At 42.1% G+C, this 22,420-nt stretch overlaps 1 protein-coding gene across 6 annotated transcripts in view; it reads left to right on the top strand.

Annotated features, from left to right (window-relative positions):
* The first annotated feature begins 5,177 nt into the window (after positions 1 to 5,177).
* The window catches only part of CDC42BPB (CDC42 binding protein kinase beta), an 88,703-nt gene continuing 71,460 nt past the window's right edge, over positions 5,178 to 22,420 (top strand). For 5 of the 6 annotated variants that reach the window (XM_056492398.1, XM_056492397.1, XM_056492396.1 and 2 more), the window contains exon 1: positions 5,232 to 5,653. In XM_056492398.1, coding sequence (XP_056348373.1) covers positions 5,476 to 5,653 — 178 coding nt within the window. In that variant the 5' untranslated portion in view covers positions 5,232 to 5,475. Of the gene's footprint in view, positions 5,654 to 22,420 lie in introns of all 6 variants that reach the window. The other variant, XM_056492392.1, reaches the window with a different exon arrangement.

The raw sequence follows: 22,420 nt of genomic DNA, 5'->3' as shown, positions 1-22,420 counted from the left end.
CATGAATATGAAAAAATAGATAAAATAATGTGTTTGGGAACCTGCTGCAGCTAGACTGGAGGAAGTGAGGGATTAGCATGTTCCTTTGCTTATTAAGGCACTCTGCTCCATAAGTCCTGCAAAGCAAACCAGTCAGAAATGACAGTTTCCCTGGAAGTCTCTACTAATACACCTAATAAATTGCTTCTTTGTTCTTTGTGCTCTTTAAGGAAGACTGCAGTAATACAAAATCTTTTCATATCCTAGTTTACTTCATCTTCAGTTCGAAATGTTGGGTTATTACCATCACTAAAATCTAGATGCTTACAAGAACAAAACAGAAGCACTGCCAACAAATGCACCCAATGGCAGAATGCACTTAACAGGAGGTAACTTGCCAAACTGTTTTGTTGCTCTCCGCTTTTTTTTTTTTTTTTTTTTTTAATGTTATGGGGAAGCATTTTACTGAGAATTGGAAATGACCAGACTCTCAGCCTTTCCCAGCACTTTCCTGTGAACAACTGCCCGTTATTTCCTCTCACTTCACTCATCACCACGTGCAAAGGGAAGAGCATTAGTGAAACTCCCTTCCTCAGATATTACATTACCAGAGAGCTGAAGCAGACAGAGCTCCCTGGAAGCACAGTTCTAGAATTCACCAACTAAAGAGCAGAGACTTTGTCTTCTTTGAGAAATTTCCTATGTACTTGCCATCATGGCTAACAAACCCGTGGTGACTGTGCTGTTGTTGTTTTTAATATTGACTGCATTAGCTCAGTGTTCAGGCTTACATGGTGCAATGTCATCAAAGACAGCACTGATAGATTATTTTGGCTCCCAGTATAGATGACAGCTGTATATTTACACTGCGTTTGGCAAGAAGGGATTTTTTAGAGTATTGCCAAATACAAACAGAGCTGGAAAGGTGACAGTTTCCTAAAAAATAATTCCAGGAAGGAAATTAAATGATAACAACAAGATACAAAGCAGTCGTATGACTTTTAGGCATGTTTAACTCTTTTTTCTATTCTGCCTTTGGAACTCATTACTATGAGTTTTCTCTGATTTCAATTTAATTATATTTTGCATTCTGGATCCTTAGAAAACTCCTCCCTTGCTGCACATTAGTCATCTTCTCTCTCAGTTAAAAATTTCATCTAATTTCCTTAATGAATAGAATATATTTAGGTCTTCTAGCTAGGTTTTCTAGCTCTTTAGACTCTCCCCTTTGCTTACTACTATAAAAATAATTTAGGCAAAAAATAAAATACTGCAACTTGATACTTTTTTTTTTCTAAATTATTTGTCTGAATGTAACAAAGGAGATAGTTGCAACTTCTCCACTTTTTATTTTTAGCATGGTGTTTTCCTTGTTAATGAGCTATGCTTGCAATTTCTGTCCATACTCTATATTTCTTCATTTTCCTCAATTCCAAAATGATCTGTGGGTGGATTTTCCTGAAGTCATAAAGCAATGACACAGCTATTTCCCATTGCCACCAAAATTCTGTAGCAGAATTTTTCCCTTGACAAGTTACTAAGTTCTTGGAGTACAGCCAAAACAAAACAAAACAAAACAAAACAGGAGACCTAAGTTGATTGTGTTGATTGTATCCATAAAAACCTTTCAGTAGCCACATGGACTTTGTGGCTTCAGTTCTGCAGATCCACAATGATTACAGATAACTAAGAAAACTGAGAATCTGTTCACTTGCCAATAAAAAAAAAAAAAAAAAAAAAAAAAAAAAAAAATCTTAAAAAAAAATGTAAAATCAGATCTGTTCCAGAAAAAAGGGCAGTATTTTTCCACTTAAATATGCCATAGGAAAAAGGAACTGGTAAGATGGATCATTTACTTCATTTTAGCCAGATCACATTTATTTTTAGCCAATGGAATTGGCACAGATGAGTAACAGAAGCAGAATACCTTCAGCTACATTTCCAAGTTTACATACAATTCCTAGTAGGAATACCAAATGTCACCTTTTAGCTCAGTAGAACTTTTTGTAGCTTAAACCCTTGCTGTGAAAACCCAGGATTATTTACAATTCACACAGCTTTTAGCTCTTTGCAAAGGTTTTTAAAAATAAAATTTCAATGAATTGTGGAATACCTACAGTATCACTCATAAATAATCCTGCACGTGCTGGTCGGATGTACTAAACCTTCCATAGCTGTTAAAGCCGGATTCAATATCATCTGTCACCCATCTGTCGTTTGCCCAGCACTGGACCCGGCTCTTCCCTGCTACTGGTGCAAGTCAGGAGTAGCTGCTGAAACCCCTGAATTCATAATGCAGAACAGACTGAGGAGACTGGAGGAGCGATTGGTAGGCAGAGATGGCTGTTTCCTCAGCGAGCTGCCGTCTCCTTTATCTCTTCCTTGCTGAAGGAGGTGATGATAATCACCACCTGCAGGAACAGATAAGGGCAAAGACAGATATTGTAACAGGATCTTTAAAACTCTGTTCTCCCTGGCCATTGCTCTGATCAACAGCCCGAAAATTACTCTCCAAAGTGGTAATAAGCTGAAAATGTTAGGCTCTCCTTTTAAATAAAGCAACAGCACCAGAAGAACAATTGTGATTGTTAAAATACTAAGGCTCCTCTAAATGAATGTATCTGTGATATGACACAGTATGAGGTCAGATGAAGCAACTGTAACCAAGGAGGAACAGGGCGAGAAAACAATGAAAACTTCGAGATCTGCTGTGAAATATATTTTTTTCAAGTGGATGTTTCCAGAAGGAAGCACAAAGAGATAGAAGTTATTCAGGAAAAACAAAACTATTTTAGTCTGCTCTGGGTTTATTTTTGTTTTAAAATTATAGGTTCTCTGTGTGATTCACAGGATCTTCTATCAACTTGCATTTTTTAGAATTAACAGGTCCCAACACGCCTGTATCTTCTTGACCGAGGTACTAGGTCCAAATGCACAGGATGGTATTATTATGAACAGAAAAGCTTTCAAATGTAACAGATATCTGCTGTCAAAGAGATATCAAATATGCCTGAGGGCCAGGGGATCATAGAACCAATTTTTCTGTAATCTGTAATTTCTGTGAGTGTTTCTGCTGTCACATGGGCGCTCCACAATAAATGCCCCATGGCTCTGCCTGGTGTGCTCCTGCCCCTAGGAAAGGGCAGCTCCCGTGTGCAGCACTGGCTGGGTTTGGCCTTGCCATTGGCCCTGGAGGTGACAGGACGATCAGGTCATTCAGCAGTGGCTGACATGTCACGTCTGACCGTGAGCAAAGCCCAGTCTGGCTCCTGCTGCCAGAGGCAGGGTGTTCCCAGGCAGACAGAGCCAGCACTCGGCTGCCTCCTTCCCGCTGCGATGGCTGGGACTCCCAGCACTCCAGCTACCTGCTGGGGGAGACAGCCAAGGAAACAGCATCCTTGCCAGTTCAGCTTTGCATCAGGACCTGACTGGCTGCATTCCTACAGAGGTAAACTCCCATCCCAAGCTACTCAGCATCTTGCCTTCAGGTGCTGCAGCTTCCAGAGAGAACAGTTCTCAGAATAAGCTGCGATGGGAAAAAAAGCAGTGCTGTGGAAAATTTTGAGTGCCTTACATCCAGCTCCCTCCTCCTTCAAGGGACCAAGGACAGTAGCTGTGAACACACAGGACTCTTTTTGCCCAGGCTAGCTGCTGCTGGGAAATAAAGTCCTGTCACCAGGGAGGTTCTGAAAGCATAAAAAGCCACAGCTTCCAGACACCATGTCCTGCTGCAAAGCCACTGTTGCCACTGAGGCAAGTCACAGAGCAGGGAATCATGACCGAGGCTGGGAAAGAGAAGGCCCCACTCCAGATGTGGTTGGAGAATTCTCCCAATGGCCACAGCATCTGGTGAAGACCTGTGGGGATGGTGGCCCTGGGGTCACCACATCCTTCATGGGAACCCATGGCCTGGCATGGCCAGGTGTGGGGCTGGGTGGCTCGGGCAGGCTGCCCAGTGCCCAGTGCACCTGCCTGACCAGCAGGGAGGGCACTTTGCCCTGCAGCCCTGGCAGGGTGGCACAGGCCAGGGCACACCCACTGGACACATGGTGTCCATGAAATGGGAATCATTACCTGGTGTTCAACAAGCCAAGAACTGCACACTTGAGAGAGACATTGATTATTCATTTCAGCGTTGTGAAAGCCTGGGTGCTCAGTGGTACTGCACAAATCAAGTACTAGAGTTTCTGCACCATCATTGATAAACAGAAGTTCAGAGTTAGCCATTTCCCAAACACAGCCCCTCTACTAGGATTGGTTAGTCATTTCCATACGAGTCACATAATCCCAGCTAACTTGTACATGTGCATAGAGAAAGGGTGTCCATCTGGGCAGGGGTCTTTCTGACCTGTATGTGTGATCTTTAGAACTATACTTCAGATAGTTCAGCAATAGAAACATGGACTTTGAATGTTTTTGCCCAGGTTAGCAATGGAGCCCCTGGAACAGGTTCAGAGGAACACAGCAAGGATGACTGGAAGACTGTAACATCCCTCTTATGAGGAAAGGCTGATGGAGCAGGTTCTGTTCAGCCTCAAAAAAAGATAACTGAGAGGGGACCCCATCAATGCCTACACGTATCTGAACGGGGGGTGGCAAGGGCAGAAACTGACGCACATTAAGTTCCACCCGAACATGAGGAAGAACTTTACTGTGCAGTGACCATGCACTGGAACAGGTCGCCCAGAGAGGTGTGGAGTGTCCTCACTGGAGACATCCCAGAGCCGAATGGATGCCATCCTATGCTCCGCAGTGACCCTGCTCGGGCAGGGAGGCTGCACAAGGCGCCCCGCTGTGGTCCCGGGCCCATTCCAAGAGCCTGTGATTCCGTGCACGTAGACAGACACCAACATCGCCATGTGCTGCGTGCTTGGAGCCCGTTAGTGCAGCATGTCCGTCAGGGAGGGATGTGGCTGCTGCCCCTCCACTGACTGCGGCTCCTTTGTCGTGTATAAAGCACACACAGATGTGACACCACAGAACGTCCCGACTGAGGGTAACACACACGCACACAAATACACGGACGCACACAGACAAGCAGACACACACACAAAGACACATACACGCACGAAAGTGCCGACGCGGACACGCAGCCCACGCCGCCCCTCGCGCCCTCCGTGTCGAATCTGCCGCTACGGGGCGCCGCCCGGCCCAACCTTCCTGCGCGGCTTCGCGCGGCCCTGCCCACGTCGGAGCGCGCGGGCGCCGCGCGGTGGGCGTGGCCGGAGCCGCTCCGAGGGACGCGCCGGGCCCGGGGAGGAGGAGCGGGATCGGGAGCGGGATCGGCCCTTCCCCGGCGCCGGGGCGAGGCCGCAGCGGAGCGGGGCGGGGGGTGGCCGGGTCCGGCCCATGGACCGTCCGTGCCCGAGGCGGAGCCCGTGGAAGGAGCCGCTCGGCCGCGGGAGGCGGCGCGCGGCGGCTGAGCGCGGCTGAGCTCCGGGGCCTTCGCTTCGCCCCGTCCCGTCCGTGCCCCGCGCCCGCCGCCCGAGCGGCACCATGTCGGCCAAGGTGCGGCTGAAGCGGCTGGAGCAGCTGGTGCTGGACGGGCCGCAGGGGCACGACAGCGTGCTGAGCGTGGAGACCCTGCTCGACCTCCTGGTCGGCGTCTACGCCGAGTGCAGCCGCGACTCGCCGCTCCGCCGCGACCGATACGTGTCCGACTTCCTCGAGTGGGGTGAGCCCGGGCGGGGGCCGCGGGCCGGGTGCGGGGCCGTGCGCGGTGCCCGGCTGAGGGGCGGCGGGCCGAGCGGGGGCGGCCCCGCCGTGCGCTCCCACCGCCGCTCCCGGCAGCGGCCGCAGACGCCGCCCCTGGATGCGGCGCCTCCCTGGGGAACACCCCCGCCGCCAGCCGGGCCTTGACCCTCCGGGTCTCCTCCCTCGGTCCCCGGCGAACCGCTTGGCAGCCGGCAGCAGGAGCAGCAGCGGAGTGTCCTTGGCCTGAAACCCTGCTCGGCTTAGCCCGAAATGTCAGGCTAATCCAGCGCTTCTCGGAGGGTTTCCTACCTGGGGGAGGGGAGGCGGGGAGAGCACCGGGCTCAGGCTTTGAAATGTTGCTCTGGTGCCGGCTCGATGCTTTAGAGAGGGCGTGTGTGTGTGTGGCTCCAAGAAACAACAGTTCCCGTTCATCATGCAGTCTTTTTTTAATTTGGGCATGCCCCCCAAGGACAGAGTATTTCTAGGCAGCCTTTCTGAGAGCTTTGTTTAATGGTTCCCTACTGTTAAGCAGCCTGATAACGAGAGACCTCCAATAGTCTGGAGCGTGCTGACAAAAGAAAATGTGGGTACTTTTGATGGCACTTAGGATAAAAGTTTTCTATCCAATGTTGTTTAGTTAGGGCTATTGACTAGAGGTATGTGGAGAGCAGAGATCCTTCCCTGCTGCATGTCTAAATGAATTTATGTTAAAATGGCCATGGTGGCTGACTGGTTTATTCAGCTGAGTAAGTTATGAATAATAATGTATGACGAAGGTGACTTAACTTCTCCATGGAATAAGAACTGAAGGGGAGGGAGGAGAGATCATTGCTCACGAGGATGTTGTCCCGTTTATCAGCTGTTCCATGCATGTACAGTTAATTAGGCTTTAAAAGAGCACTCTTTAAAAAACCAAAAAACAACAAAAAAAACCCCCAACCAACAAAACAAAGGATTTCCTAAGGGAGAGGGAGGGGCAGATTTACTTCAGTAAATGCAAATGTGTGTCCTTAGCACTAGAGACCAGAGCACTAACATGAAGGGACAGCTGGTTCTCCTTAATTTCTGTGGGGACCACCACTCTTTGTCATACACTAACAAACTAAGAGGATTCACTTCCTGGACTCTTCTATTGACGTCAGTAATGCGATTGCCAACTGAATAATTAACCACTTTATCACATCTGCCCCGCAAGGCTGCAGCCTGGGGAACATTGATTATTTGTTTTGTCATGGGAGCTTTGTATGTCTTCTGCAAAGAGCATTCAAGGCTTTTTGTTTTCAGGCTGATGGCTTGAAGGAGTGAGCACCAGCAAATTGTTAAGTGTGGTAGATCAGACTGCAGCATACTTTGAAAACTGAAGTTGGAAGGATTTGGGGCAGGCTAGAGAATGATGTGCTTTTTCTATAGCGCTGCTGGTGGTTGTGTCTTACTGATTGATCCCAGCGTTGTCATTTTCTGTGTGATAGAGAGGCCGATTATCCAATTGTTTATAAAATCGCTTCTTTTAATTCTATTTAGTGTGTTCACTGAATGTGAAAAGGTTACTGACTTGATGAAAAGTATAGCTTGCAATAAAAACAGTGTGTAGGTTTTACTGCAGTGTGGGATTACCCTGGTATAACAAAGTGCCTATTCAATAAATAATTGAAATGTATGTGAGCTACCATCTGGTGCTGCAGTGTAGGGATAAAAGTTTATAATCCAGGCTCTTGATGGTAAGGGGGTGGGCCTAAGTCTGGACTGTATTTTGGTGTTCCATCAACAAGGGATACCCTTAATACCAATTACAGTTGATACTGTGTCTTCCTTCCTTTCCTTCAAGCTGTTAAAAAACAAATAAGTGCCAGCAAGGAGACACCTTTTATCCGTGTCCTAATGCCCTCACAGTGTGTTTCCACTGACAAGGAACTTGTTTCTGCCTCCAGCTAATAAGGAAGATATCATGCCAAACACACTAATCTTCCTTATGTCATGATGTGTCTTAATTACAGCCTGATTTGCTGTTAGAAGATATTCTGGATTAATGTGCACAAGTTTTCTGTGCTGTTATGTGTCTGCAGAAGCATCAGAGTGTAGTTAAATATTTGGGATGTACTTTGAAGATCAGTGTTGATTTATCAGCTGGAGACAGAAGGAATTTCCTTTTGACAAAATGGAGACTTACCACTGACAATGGAAATAAGCTGCATAGGTATTAAGTTTGAATTAAGATGAGCTATATACAATTTTACGATTTTGATTTTAAAACTGGGTGTGAGGTATCACACATATAAAATTCCCTTAAAATGATTCACCGTGGCTAATGGACTTGCTTGCCTTCTTAATTGGCTAAAGAAAATAGAGTTCAGGTGTGGTAGTTGAGGCAGGATTTTTTTATTGCTGTTGGGTGCAGAGGAGATTCTGAGTTGTGTGGTGAAGTTGCTGGATATGGATATCTCTGCTTTCTGACAGAGCATGGTGCTGCTCGTATGCTGTAGCTGGTGGATGCTGGAGAAATGGGGAATCCAGAAAATTAAGCCCCATGTTCATCTTGTGAGACTTAGGCCACTTCTTCTCTATTCAACATCTGTGGAAGCCTTGTACCTCATGTGTGGAGGCTGATAAACTCCAAATGGTGCATCCCATTGCTTCTGTCCTATTAATTCCTCTGCTGCTTCCTGGTAGTCCTGCCACAGGCTTATTTCATCAAAATCTTCTTCCTATTTGCTAACCATAGAAGGGCGCAGGGTGTGGTCCTTTGCCTTGAGGCAGCTTGTGGCTTCTATTGCTTTACAAATCTTGTAAGAATCTGCCGTTTTAACCTTGTCAATTATAGCTTTCCCATGGTGAATGGAGCTTTCAAACAGACTGTTCTTTCCCTATACTGGAAGTATAATACACTTACCTTTATGCCAAGTGTCTTTGGAGAAGAGCTAGCTGAATTGCAAGTTAAGAGTACAAAGTCCTTTCTTCTAGTTACTTTTTTTTTATAACTTCCGTTGGATAAGCTCTCACCCAGTTGGTTATCACTCTTATATTGTTTATATAATAGATATTGAAATAATACTCAGTATTCTTAGTGGGAATTGAATCCAAGTCTTTGAGGTAACAGACCCATGTCTACATATTCAGAAAGAACTTTCCAAATCTTTGCTTAGTGTCTCTTGAGCTGTTGCTGCATCTGCTGCTCCTAGAGTGAGAAATAGTGACGAGTCCTGTTTATTCTAGTTGGCTTTGCTCCTTCCTCTCTGAAAGTGAGACTACCTGAAGCTATCAGCAGGCACAGAAGAAGCTGCATGGACTTTGGACTTACCTGATGGACTGAGGGTGCTGCAGTGTGGTATTGTCCATACACTGCAGAGGGATGTCCCAAGAGACTCTTCCTGCAGAAAATGTATGCTGTCCCTTGTTTATCCTGGCAAGGAGAGAAGTCCAGGAGTGCTGGAGCAGCACAGTCACAGCTCAGGTGTCTGTGCACCACCTGTCCTTTAGCTTTCAGGTACAGTGTGTTCCTCCCTATGGAGTCTCTTGTTCTCATACTGAAGCATTTGGTCTTGCATAACCCTGTGCTAGCATTGCTGCATGCAGGGCACCTTGCTGGCTGGCATCACTTCTGTGCTGCTTTGACATCACCTTGTTTTTCAGGAGTTATCTTAGCTGGCTGTGGCTGGTGCTCACTGCCCCTGCCTTCCAGTCACCAGGGACTGGCGCAACCGGCTGCTCTGTTTTTGGACAGCTACTTGTCACAGTTTGCAGCCAGTAGTCAAACATGCTGAGAGGAGAATCTCACAGGAGTGGGCCCTATTTGTATTCAAAATGATCCTGGTGCTGCATGGCCTCTCTTGCTTCAGCCTTTGTTCCTCTGACCCTGTTTCAGACTTCTGGCCTGCTGCAGAGGACAAGGTGGCACGTGTCCCCATACACTTCATTCAGTGTTGTCTCACTCTCAGGCTATGTACTGGCTGGTTCTCTTATGACAACACCTCAAAACCCATGTCAGAGTAGTTTAGACTGATATGTGTTTGTTTTCTTTTGTTTGAAGCAGGCTCACAAGATGTGGACTGTTTCTCCTCATTTATTATGAGCTGTCTGAATGCTGGCTTACCTTCTGTGTTCTCAGCTTGTCCAAGGTCTGCTACCCAGCTAGAGTAGTGTTCTGCTTTTGGATAGTGGTGGTGAAGTTTTTTGTCCCTGTGTTTGTTTTTCTTTTTTTCCTGAGAGGATCTTTAAGGATGCTGAAGCTATGGGGAAAATGAAGAAGATGCAGGTGATTAGCACAAGTAGGCCAGCTTGGTACCTGCTGCTGAGCTCTTGAAGACAGTCTGGCATAATAGGCAGTGGATGCTGTTGTAGTAACATCAATATATTCGCAGTCTGGACTAGGGGAGAAAAAAAATGTACACACAGAGTGCTCATAGCAGCCTCTAGCCTGGCCCTGAACTGCCACTTTTGGGTATATATTTGTTACTCTTGACTCTGGCCCATAGATGGAAAAAATCATGCACAGAACATTGACTGGGAAGGGCTGCTGTGCTGGTGCAGTGATTCACAACTTTAGGTCACTGTCAGGACTGGTGCTTCAAGTTTGGATCTTCCCATTTGGAGGGGCTCTGTGAGCTTTGCCAGTTGACTCTGACTGAGGTCCAGTCTTTCCTCCTTCCAGTTGTGCTTAAAAAGCACCTTAAGCTTTCGGATAAAAAAATACCTAATTGGGGAAGGGATGACCTTGCAGTGTGGCCTTTCTGTCAGAACAGTGTAGAGCCTGTTCTCTCAGCCTGAGAGCAGCTGGGTTCAGAAGTGTACGTGTGAGCCTGAGAAAGGTTTTTTCCAGTCTGAATTAGAGCATCTTCTAAAGTAGCTGCAGGGTTGACCTAGTCCTCTGCCACAGGAACTGCTGTACTAGAAGAAATACTAGGTAAAAGGGCAGGGACACAATGTGTAGCAAGTGTGGGAGGCAGAACTAGCCTTAAGTATTTGTGAGATGACCTCAGAGCTGATGGACTTTTAGGGTTGCTTTTGAGGATCTGTTGGTCTTTTGAGGTTACACCAGGAAAAACTGTCACTTGATAACACGTCATATCTCTTGACTTGAGGGCATAAATTCCTCTCTTCCTTCCCTTTGGCACTACTCCCTCCTCCCCTACTTGCAGAAGCACACAGAAAAATCCAGGAAGGGACCTCAGGCTCTGCCAGCTTGTATAATATCCTTTTCTGTTCAGGCAGAAGCTGTGCAGTGGGTGATAAGCCTGTTGGGCACGTATGTGAAGTGACAGTGGTTGGATAATGAAGTCAGCTGATGAACAAGAAAACTGAATTTCAGATTTTGGCTAAGTTTCCTCTGTATCATCCCCTATCCACCAAAGCCTGTTACAATCCCTTATACTGGAGCTACAGCAGGAGAGTGTGGACTGGGGGCCCACTGGGGCAGGGTGCAGCTACAGGTGCCTTGCACATGTTCTGGAAAGGTGAGTGGTGATGGTGACCATGGGGGTTTTTGCCCAGTGTGGATGCAGCTGGAACTCTTCCCTGCTCTTGAAGGCTTTCCTGTGGTCATGGATGGGGCACCATGGCTTGGATCACCTTCTGTAACGAGGTCATGGTGGTCATCTGGCAGAACAGTGCAACCCTGGGTGCTGAATCCCAGTTTCCTGCATTCTCTGCTTTGGGGAAACTGGTTTTGTTCTTTTCAAATGTGTATATTAGGATTAATTCTTGTTGAAGTAGCCCACACTGCTATGTTAGCTTTGACAGCATTGTAGTCTAGTGACATGAGGTCATGTGGTTAAAATCCTGCTGCTGTATGATGATGGACTCTTTACAGGACATCTGTTTTAATCTGTTATTTTTGGAATGAGGCAGAATCTTTTAATGACTTTTTCTGTAAAACTTCATGCTGTGAAGCACTGGCACTGAATGCTGCAGTCATGTTTTAGTAGTGGCAAAGTAACATGGTCTGGAGGATGAGAGGCCCATTGGCATGTGCTGTTAAAGTGACAGATGGCCTGGGTGAAGATTGTCTTTTGTCCCATTGAAGGAAGTTGATATTGCTTTTCTCCTGTGGATGAAGGTACTAATAAATAGCACCAGTCTTCAGTTAGAGCTTGAGGAATTATGTGATATATTGAAGGCTGTGATCTATATTTTGCATTTAAATTTTGTTTATCTATGAAAATTCAGAAAGGGGTAAATAAGTCACTGGTAAGTTTGTCTTTGTGCAGCTAGTAGTTTCTCACTGATGGTACATGATAAAGCATAAGATTGTAATGCAGAAGTATGATTTCATGAGCATCCATAAATCTAACTTCTTTCTGTCATTTCACTTGCAAATCTAAATTATTTTCATATTGATTTTTCACAGATAATATTAAGATACAATATTTTGCCAAAAAAATGACTCAAAAATTACTCAAGTAATTATATATTATACTCAATAATACTTGCATGGGCTTCAGAGTTATGCATTATCAGTGAAAATGGCTTGGAAATTGGTTTAGTCAACAGATCCAGTACAATGAACTTTTTTATCAAATTAAGTTAAACTAATCTATTTTTGCAAACAGTTAATGTGTGGGAAGGAATCCGTTTCTTCCACACGTACTAGAACAAATGATTTTAACTACGTGAATCAGAACTGAAAAGACTTGTTTTATCAGCTTCTTTTAGCAAGTTACTTCTGCAAGATTAGCTGGGAATGTTAAACTACAGATTCTTTAAATTTATAAAAAATTACATTTTTTCCCTGCTTGTAATTGGAGGCAACTCATGCATGCTGGTTTAAGATGGGTATTACAGAAAAGAAGAATTATAATACTTAACAATTGCAAATTTATCTAGCCATTAACAGAATGCAGTGCCTAGGATTATGAAAAAATTTATGGGTCCATCTTTTTCATTACCAAAGTCTGAAAAAATTAGTAGGAAGGTGAACCACAAATAAATTGCTTAGAAACATATAAGAGACTTGTTAAAGCTTTTTAGATTTTTGTTTCTTCTGATAATACTTTAAATAGAGTTGACATTTTTTTCCTAACTCTTTCATATAGTGGGTTTGAGAGATGCAATGTATTCTTGATTTTACCAACCATGCTCGCTGTTATATCCCACTGAAGTGCTAGGGGGTTTTGCATTTTATTTTATTTTTTTTCAATTTTTTTTTTTAAGAAAAGGGATTTAATTTTAAAAATTCTCCAGGTCTGAGAATTTTTATGTACATTTGCTCTGTGATTCAATGTGATCTGTTCATTTTTTAGCTGTCTCCTAACACTAAAAGCTTCCATCCTATTTTTCTCATCAGCATATGCAGATTGCCAGAATGCAGGCTTTCATTTATAAAGATCTTGTTCACTATAATGAATGTAGCTTTCTTCAGTAGGAAACTACACACTGTTTTCTTAAGCCCTGATTTTGCATAGACCTCAGTAATCATGTCTGTAGATATACTTAGAGTGCATTCAGATTAAGTGTGTGCATCCATCATTTCCAGCTGAGGCCTTAGGCATCCTGAAGTGCCTGAGATCTTTATTTCTATCATTCATGTCATCAGGGTCTTAACACTGAAACGTGTTATTACTTAACCATGGCCTAAAGCTTCAAGTGTGATTAGTACCTCTGGATAACCAACCCAAGACATCTGTAAAGGAGTCTGAGCTTTAGAGAATGGTAGGGATATTTTACCAAATATTCAGTAGTGTGAAATTTATTAATCAAGTGTGCATTACTGAAGTCTGAGGTATAGCTCTTAATTTGTTTGAGTGCAATGCCATTGAGTGGTGAATATGTATAGCTGCTTTCCCTAAAAGGCTGAGAAAAGATCAGAAGCAGCACCAATTTCAAATGTATCCAAAATTCTTTTCGTACTTTATAATTGTTCTCCAGCATAAAAATAAACATGGATAATTGCTTTGTGAAGTCCTGCTTGGAATGTGTTTATGCCAGTTTAGTGAGATGTGCATGCTCAGGGTTTTGGAAAAGTCAATACAAAATTCTGTCTGGGCTTTTACTTCAGCTTAAACCTGAGTTATATTTTGCTAATTGTCTTCAAAAGATTTGGTGAAAGGTTAAGTAACACATAAGATGACACCTGTGTTAAACTCACTGGAGTAGGTAGTCTTAAAGAAGTGTTGCAGCTAGTCTGGCAATATTGTACTTTTACTTGGGACTCTGTAGTTTGTGGGATGTGGATTTGTTCTTTTTACAGGAGGTATAGCTTTACCCAAAGCATAGAAACCACTATAGAAGTATGGGGGTTGTATATTATGATTTCCCTGCCAGTAATGGTCCCATAGCCTAAGAACTAAACCCTATGCCTACGAAATCTCTGTCCTCATCTGAGGAAGGGCAAGGTTTCTAGTAATTGCATAGTAATACTCATGGGACATCTGGAATATTTTTCCCACTTCTGAGGAATTCCTCTATCCCTGGTTCCCCCACTACTTCTTACAGATGTTTGATGTGTACCTTGGGAGTGGATGGGGATTGTCTCCACTGCCTTGCACATGTTAGGATTTCTGGTGCTGTAACATGGCTTCTGTGATCTTCATTTTGCATATCTCTCCTCAAAAGTTGGCTTCTTCATGGAGCTTTTCTATGTGCTGCCAGCCTTATTGCTGCCCGTGTGACTTGGATTATCAATACAGGAAGCTGGAGTGTTCAGAGTATCTTTTATTTTACTGTAATTAAGGCAGAGTAGAAAAAGCAGGAGGGTGACTTCAGGCATGAAGATCCTATTATATAATTTTGAAATATGTTCCCAAAGGTTTGCTTTTTAAGATGCGTGTTTAGTCTTAGTGTTTAGATTTAGCTCTTTTTCTGATAGGGTTAGTTAGGTTGTCCTGTGTTGTTGTTCCTTCCACCCCCATTTCTGTGTATCATGGCTGTGCTCTGTCTCTTATGAGCCCTGAGAGATGGATACCCAGGGTGCAAGCCCTGCAGCCTTTGTTCTACAGGCTTCTGGCCATTTTTAGACTCTGGATCTGAAGGAGAATGAGCAAATTTTTCCTATTGTTAGGTATTTTCCCTATAGTTAGGTGTACTTCAGTAAGAAGTTTGTACTGAAATTTTTAAATTAAGGATTTAGGTTTCTGTGGCTAGTCTGTGATTGCTTGCATTATGTCAGTGTGAAATGGGAATGTAATATCTGACCACATTTTCTTTCTTTTTAGTTTATACGCTCTTTAAGCTAAGGAGGAAATCTCACTGTGTTCTCCCTATCAGTGGTTCCTTTTAGGGTGGCATTGTTGACCTGGATCACTCTCAAGTTACACACCTTGAAGGAAATTACATTTTTGTGGTTCAGAACTATGGGACTTCCTCAAGGAGGCTGTGAGAAGAGTTTTACATGTACAACAGGCTGTGCATGTAAAAGTGATCCAGTAACTGGTAGATTTTGGGTTGTAAGTGGAGAGTGAAGGTTGGAGCCTGTGGTGTTTAATATTTCTGCCTTTAATAGGTAATAGATATTTGCTGTAAACTCACAACTCTTCATCTGTCAGAGCAGACTTTCTGAGAAGTTGCAGGTCAGCTGTGTCACAGGGAAGAGGCACACACATTTTCCTTCCAGACCAGCTTTAACTAGTTGTATAAAATGCCTTAGGTCATGTGGCATCATATTCCTGCATAAGAGGAATTAAGTTTGACTGTGTTAACTTACTCTGGTATGTAATTGAAGATTTCCATTACCAGTTAATTCAGCCTTTGGTTTCCTGAACAGTTGATATTTAAGTTGGGAATAATGTCAATATACACACAGCTGTTTTTAAACTGTGGTTCTTCTGGCCTGGTACTCCAGATAACATAGGACAACATGGTGTGGGGATGCCTAACTGGAGGCTGTATCAGGTCCACACACTGTCTTTATCTTACCCTTAGAAATATTTACTGGTTATTAAGGCAACTGAACTCCGGTTATCAGTCTGTTTTTGTTATTGTGGGCCAGCAGGATTTACTGGATTGGAGGCAGTGCTGTACCAGCAGGGCTATACTGGGCAGGCTTGACCCTGGCAGGCATGACTTAGTCAGGTTTACATCTATGGCTAGAAATAATCAGTCCTTGTGCATCCTGAAGTTGACTCGGATGTGAATTGTAAAGATAAAAGCCCTGACATTTTGGGAAGGAGGGAAGTGGGAGATTTTTAATTAAGAAAATTAAAAGCTATTTGTGAAGAAGCTTTTACTGCCCTTAGGAAAGGGCTTTGCAGTAATTTTCATCAGTGTTAAAGGTATGCATGCATTTAGGTGGCTCAGACCAGGAGAAGCTGCCCTCGTTTATCCTGACACAACCAAAGCTGCAGGTTGTCTAGGTATAGACTTCCTGTTCTTGTGGGTAGTGTTAAACATCATAAAGATTGTGTTTAATGTTTCAGGCATTTTCTGAGGGTGGGGATAGCAGATACTACATTCCATCCTCTTCCTTTTGTGTACAGCATTATACTTCCTTCATACTGTGAGGCATAACAAAATTCAGCATGACAAATGCCAAGTTTTGCTCTGTGCAGCTGTAAAAGTTGGGGAATGACCATCTAGACAGCAGCCTTACACTCTTCTGAGGCCACTTCTCTAGTATTGTGTCTAGTTCAGGGCTTCCCAGTACAGAAAATACACTGGGAAACTGAAGTGAATCTAGTAGTAAACCACTGATGTGGTGAGGGCCTGAAGTACATGAGATGCAAAAAAAGCCTGAGATGCCTGGATCCAGTCAGCCTGGAGAAGGGGAATCTCATTGCTGTCCTCAACTGCCACATATGTGGTTAGGGAGAACAGTGGCAGATGCTTTCTGGGTGCACTGCCAAGAAGGACAAAGAGTGGACACAGGCTATGGCAAGGAGGATTCCAACTCCTTGTGGGAGAAAAATAAAAGCACTTCCCCTGAGGATGGTCGTGCACTGGAAGAGTCACCCAGAAAGGTGAGAGACTCTTTATCCTGGTGACAAACCTCAGCTGGACAAGGTCTTTGTCACCTGATTGAACTTTGATGCTATCTCAGCTTTGATTTGGGTGGATTCTGATGTCCAGAAGTCCCTTCCAACCTAAGTTTAATCTGTAGTTCAGTATATTTTTTCCTGGGTTAACAAATGTATTTAACATTACGGCTGCTTTAATAGAAAACAGTTGTTCTTCATACTTTTCAGAATGAAAAGCAATATGTGAAATGGCATCTTATTCTTGCTGTAGATAAAGTAGTTCACACAACTTGTTTTTTTTTGATAATCTCAGGTGGTTCCCTTGTTTGGCTGGTATTTTACCACAGTCTGAACGTACATATTGACAAGCTTGCAACTAGGCTTGTAAATGAAGGGAAACTAAATTTTGTTCATGTTTTTCTTCCATGCATTTAAAGAAAGCAGCAGTTTCTTTGTTCCTGGCAGTGAATTGCCAGAACAGGTTTTAAGAACTTTGTACCTATATTTATTGTTTAGTGCTGTTTCTCAAGTGTGGTTTCCTTATATCTAGTTAACCTTGATAGCACTTATTCAAAGCATTCCTCCATGGAGCTGTCAGAAGAGCCTGCCATCCCTGCATGACTGCGAGCCTGAATCATCCTTATTAAAAATATAGGTTTAGTTGTTGTACTAGATATGTTCCCACATCACACAGGATCTCTATCTAATAGGGCTCCTAATATGCTTATATCTGACACTGTAAGGAGTCTGGCTAAGCAGTTACTAACAACAGGGTGAAACAAATCTTCCTCAGAAGAGGAAGATCTAATGGGAGATACTAGCTGGGGTTTTTTGTTTCCTCTGTAAACTAAGAACTCATGACTTACGTGAAGTTGGACTTGCAACATGGTTGTAATGCAGATATTCTTGATTGATGATAGTGGACTCAGCTGACCAAAATGCACAACAAATTCAATGTTTCAAAATCGTATTGGTATACGGAAGTGCTATCAAAATGAGGATTGCAATGCACAAATGAGACAAAACCTAAGAAATCAGTCCTTTATTAGTGGTGTTTTATACTTAGAAGGTATCCGAAGTGGCACTTGACTTTCCTTGCAATGAATTTATATCTGTGTCTTTAAGTATTTTGTTTACAGTAAAACCCTTGGAAAATAGTAAGATTCTTCAAAATTCTCATATTCCTAAATGCTTGGAAGTCTGGTAGATACCCTTCTCAGAGAACGTATGTTGTCAGCTATGTCAGGAAGGCATTCATTGACAGCGCTATATAATGTAATGGTCCACTGCCCTTCTGGGGCAAGGGTTGTCTGTGTCTGTGAGCAGTTTATAATATGTGTTCATTTTTCAGAGGAAACTTCTCTCAAAGTGTTGTGTAGTTGTTTCAGATGCTCCGGTGCCTGCACACTGTGCAGGTACCGTGGGAGAAAAAGCAGACAGTCAAGTAATGACAATAACTTTTTTTGTGGACTGAGTCTTGCTGCTTAATACTACTGAGAAATACCATTCTCCTCCTCTTATGCCCTAATTTCCTCTCTCATTTAATTGTTCAGACTCTTCACTTTTAATTTCTTACTTGTATTTAGAGAGGGCACTTTGCAGTGATGTCTTTAAAACAGCAGTGCACACTTGTGCACACATGGCAGCAATGATCTTTTGTGTCAGTGGCTGTAATATGTCATTATGCACATTGGTAATGATAGCTCTTTCTTCAAGTATATGCTTGATAACTACAGAATAAATAATACAGACCTCACTGCAAAATGTGCTCCAGTAATTCACCTTCAGATCTCTGTGGGTGACAGCTGGTTAAAGATAATGGATTATCTTTCTGCAAGAGGAAAGCATGGACAAGACCTACTTTTTACTTCAATCTCCTTGCTCTCATCTCTTCCTCCCCCCTCATGTCCCATTTAACACTTAAGAACCTGTCCTCTCCGTTTTCTGAGGGACTTGGGTGGAGATTGCTTGTTATCACTTCTGTGTTTAAAAAAAAAAAAAAATAAAAATAAATAATTGGCAAGGAAATAAATTTAGCTGTGCATAACAATTCATGGAAGAGGAAATCAACACTGTCTGCTTGTAATCTTTTACCACATACCCAGAAATAGATTGCTGGAGAGTCATAGTATTTGTTTTAAAATTTGTAGTATTGGAATAAAAAATAAGCAGATCTGTGAATTAGAAAGGGGTGAAAAAACATTATTTAAAGTCCAAAATATTGGTCAGTATACTGCAAACATTAGTCAAGCCAGATGTCTTTACTTGGTGCTTCCAGAAGTTCCTGTACTTTAAAGTAAACGTTGAGATTTTTTTACTAAAATGTCTATTAAGAAAAATTTTGAAGGAGAGATGGAACTGATGATACTCAAAGAACTTCTCACTTGAGGTAACAAAGATTCTCACTAGACTTGGGGATTCTGAGTTGTTCAAGTACGTTCACATAAGAAAGGTGAGACTCCTAAGTGACTTCTTGGTTCCTTAAAAATGCATTCCTTAGAGAGTGTTAGGCTCTTCAGAAGAGTGGTTCCTTAAATTTTGATTTAATGTAATACGTAAGTGCTCCTGTTTTCTTTCCTTCCTTTAAAATACACAGCTGAATAGTCAGTCAGCTGTGAGTTTTTGCCAACATTTTGCCAACAGCTGCACAAACTACTCTGCTATTGTAAAATTTTAAAACAGTTAAAACAATTTGGTACATTTTTGTTCCTGTGTAAGAGTAATGCCTGGTACAGTCTGAGCATAGTAACTGACATAGTGACAAAGTCACCCTTGCTGCTCCTGCAGATAATACAGTGGAGTAGTTTAACACATAATTGTTTCTTCTTTTTATCATGTCTGATGCTTGTTTTGAAAGATTTTATGGGCCTAGGTTGTTTTGTTTGTTTTTTTTAAACAATGCTTCTGTGGACTTGTTTTAAAGTTCAAATTATATAGGAAACAAGAGCCGAGTTTCAATAAATTATTGTAAAAGTGAACTTTTGGGGCTGTTAAGGTATAAACAGGACATTTGCCAGAAGTATACTCTTCGAGGCTTTTAACTCCTTTATGGATAATTTGATCAACAAAAGCAAGTTTTGTAAGCAGAGTCACCTTTCCCCCCAATGCTGTGGGGTATTTGTGACCTGCAGACCATTCATTGCCAGAGACCCGAGTTGTGTGTACCTGCTTGTGAGAGCCAGAGTGAAGCTGTATGCTAAAGACCATGAAATTACCAAGAGATTAAAAACATTTTTGGTAAATGTCATGTCCTTGCTTGATTCACAGTGGCAGTCCAAAGATGGAGTAATGCATTACTAAACAAGCAGTACTGAGCACATTTTTCATGAGGCTGGAAAAAAAACAAAGCCCTAACTGAAATATATACTGAGTGTCTTATGTTAAGTAAAGGAAAAAAATATACAGTTCTTCCAAACTTTTACATTGTAGAATTCTGAAGAAGTTTATGAAAGAAAAGTATTACATAGCCTCAGCTCCACAATACTAGTATCAAAAATGAACCTAGATTATCTGAACTACAGTATCAAGGATGAAGAGTTTGACAGTCTTTATAAGGTTGTGGTTTGGGACTGAATGTGTTTTTAAAGTGAGTCGAGGCAAGCGGAAAATATTACTGAAGAGCTAAAACAATCATGAAATGGGCAAAGTACCCAAGGTTTACTTAGATGACCCTGGAGACAAATTAGGAAAGGAAAATATTAAAGTCTTTATGAAAAAAGAGAAAGGAATGGGCTATAACTAAAATGATGCATAAGAAAATAGAAGGGCAACCATTTGGCTTTTCTCTGTGTAAATATTGGCTCAATGTCTATAGCAGTTTGCAGTTGCATTTAAGTAGATTAAAACATTTTGTAGATTGACTGAAATTCCTTGGTTTTCTGTTTGTGGCCATTTCTTCTGCTTGTGGTGTCCTCAGAGGCCAAGTACGGTGTCAGAAGATTTCTGGAAAGAAGTTAATGCATCTTTACTGGTTCCTACTCTGGAAATGGGAACTTGTAAAAGCACATCTACACCAGTAGGGTTTTCCAGCTGCATCTGTACTGACATGCAGATGCTCACCCTGGTGTTGCATAGGAGCTTCCAAACGTTTGGTTGATATTTCCAAGTATGAGCAAAAAAAAAAAAGGTTGGAAGCCAACAGAATGCAGCCTGAGGTATAGATGAAGATTTTAGATTGCCAGCCTACTACAAGCTTGTTCTGAATGTCTTAGTACTTGATTTTCTGTTTTGAAATCAACACACCTGTCTAGATGGGCTGTAAATAAGAAAGAAAGGAATTCTCTGCTTAAATGCATGGAAATAAATCTTAAAGCAAAATGATCCTGGATGTAGTGTTTATTAAACGTAGATGGCATGTGGATAATGTTACACTTTAAGTAAGGAGTAGTGTACAAAACTGAAAATTGAGGTTTTAAAGGGCAAGCTTAAAAGTAGAATGCTTTAGGATACTGCACCTGATATAAAAACTTTCTGGGATGATTCTCAGTTGGTATGCTTATCTTGAAAAGCTAAGGAACAAGACATAAAGGTGACATGTGGTATTTGCAATTGTGAGTACAGTGATTGAAGAGATTTTGTTCCCTCCTGGCTTTAAGAACATGTAGGAAAGAGGGAGCAGCTAGAACCCAGGGATCTTGGCCTGCTGCTGATCATGTTGGAGTGTGCATTAATGGGAGTATGATCTTGATTGGAATGGTAATGTGGAGGATAGAAGTTTTCAGGAGCCTACAAGAGGTTTGGGAATGCCTAGAAGCATGTCCATTAAACAGCATGTCATGTGGGCTGGCAGTCTGTTGAGAGCTTTCCTGAAATCATGATCCAGAAACTGGATTTAAGAATTTCTGAAAGATAACACAGCAAAGATGTTAAGAAAAGATGGGTTATAAATACAAAGAAAAACCAAAATTTTTCTTTGATGCACAAAATACTGAGATAAGGGGAAAGAGCTTATTCAGTGTACTGTATATAAATTACCAAAAATTTGGATAGGAAAGCATGATAAAAATTCAGAATGAGGGGGAGAGAAGAAGGGAGAACTTTATCCTGCCTGTACTAGAGAAAGCTGAATTTATAATGCTTGGAGACTTGGAAATGTCTCTAGGAAGAGTCTTGGCGTTCTATTTTTAGTTTCTTGTTCTGTATGCTTTTGCATACACATGTGATGTAAAAGCTCTTTAGTCATGTTCTAATTCAGTTAGATTTAAAAAATTTACTCTTAACTGTTCCAAGATTTGTCTCTTCTAACAATGACTTTTTGATTTGAAGAGAGTTTAAAAATTTGAACCAGTATAAACTATCATATGTCTAAAATTCTGATTATCATTTATCCAAAATGTTGTGTTTCATGGGTATTCACTGTATGTTAAAAAGCCAAACCCTGCTTTAAATGGATTTTTTTTCTTCTTTAATAACAGATGTAATGGTCCTGATCCGTTTGAAACTTCAGAATAATTAGTTGATGCTGCAAGCTGATAACGTAAATGGGTAACATTCTAAAACAGAATTTACAGGCTTCTTGGTTTATTTCATTGGTAATTAAAATTTTTTGCTTTTTTTTCCTTTTTAGCCATGAGCACTTTAAAAAAAATCTGTACTGCTAATGATCCATTATCATACAGTTTGACTTCATTTTTTTGAAATCTGTATCTAAGCTGAGGGGTAGGATTTTTTCAATTTTCCAGTAGGCTCTCCTCACCTCCGCTTTTGGTAAAAATTTAGACCTTTCTTACTCACTTTAAATCTTAACTGTATTATGTGGAAAGTCTGGGAATAGATACAGACAAATTTTGAAATATACTGAGACAGTGTCAGACATTAAGGAAAAGTTACGCAGTGAAATTAGAAGCATGCTGCCTTATCTGGATAAG

Source organism: Oenanthe melanoleuca, chromosome 5, assembly GCF_029582105.1.
Source record: "Oenanthe melanoleuca isolate GR-GAL-2019-014 chromosome 5, OMel1.0, whole genome shotgun sequence".
Lineage (NCBI taxonomy): Eukaryota > Metazoa > Chordata > Aves > Passeriformes > Muscicapidae > Oenanthe > Oenanthe melanoleuca.
The sequence above is the reverse complement of the archived record's forward strand: the minus strand, read 5'-3'. Positions and strand labels throughout refer to the sequence as shown.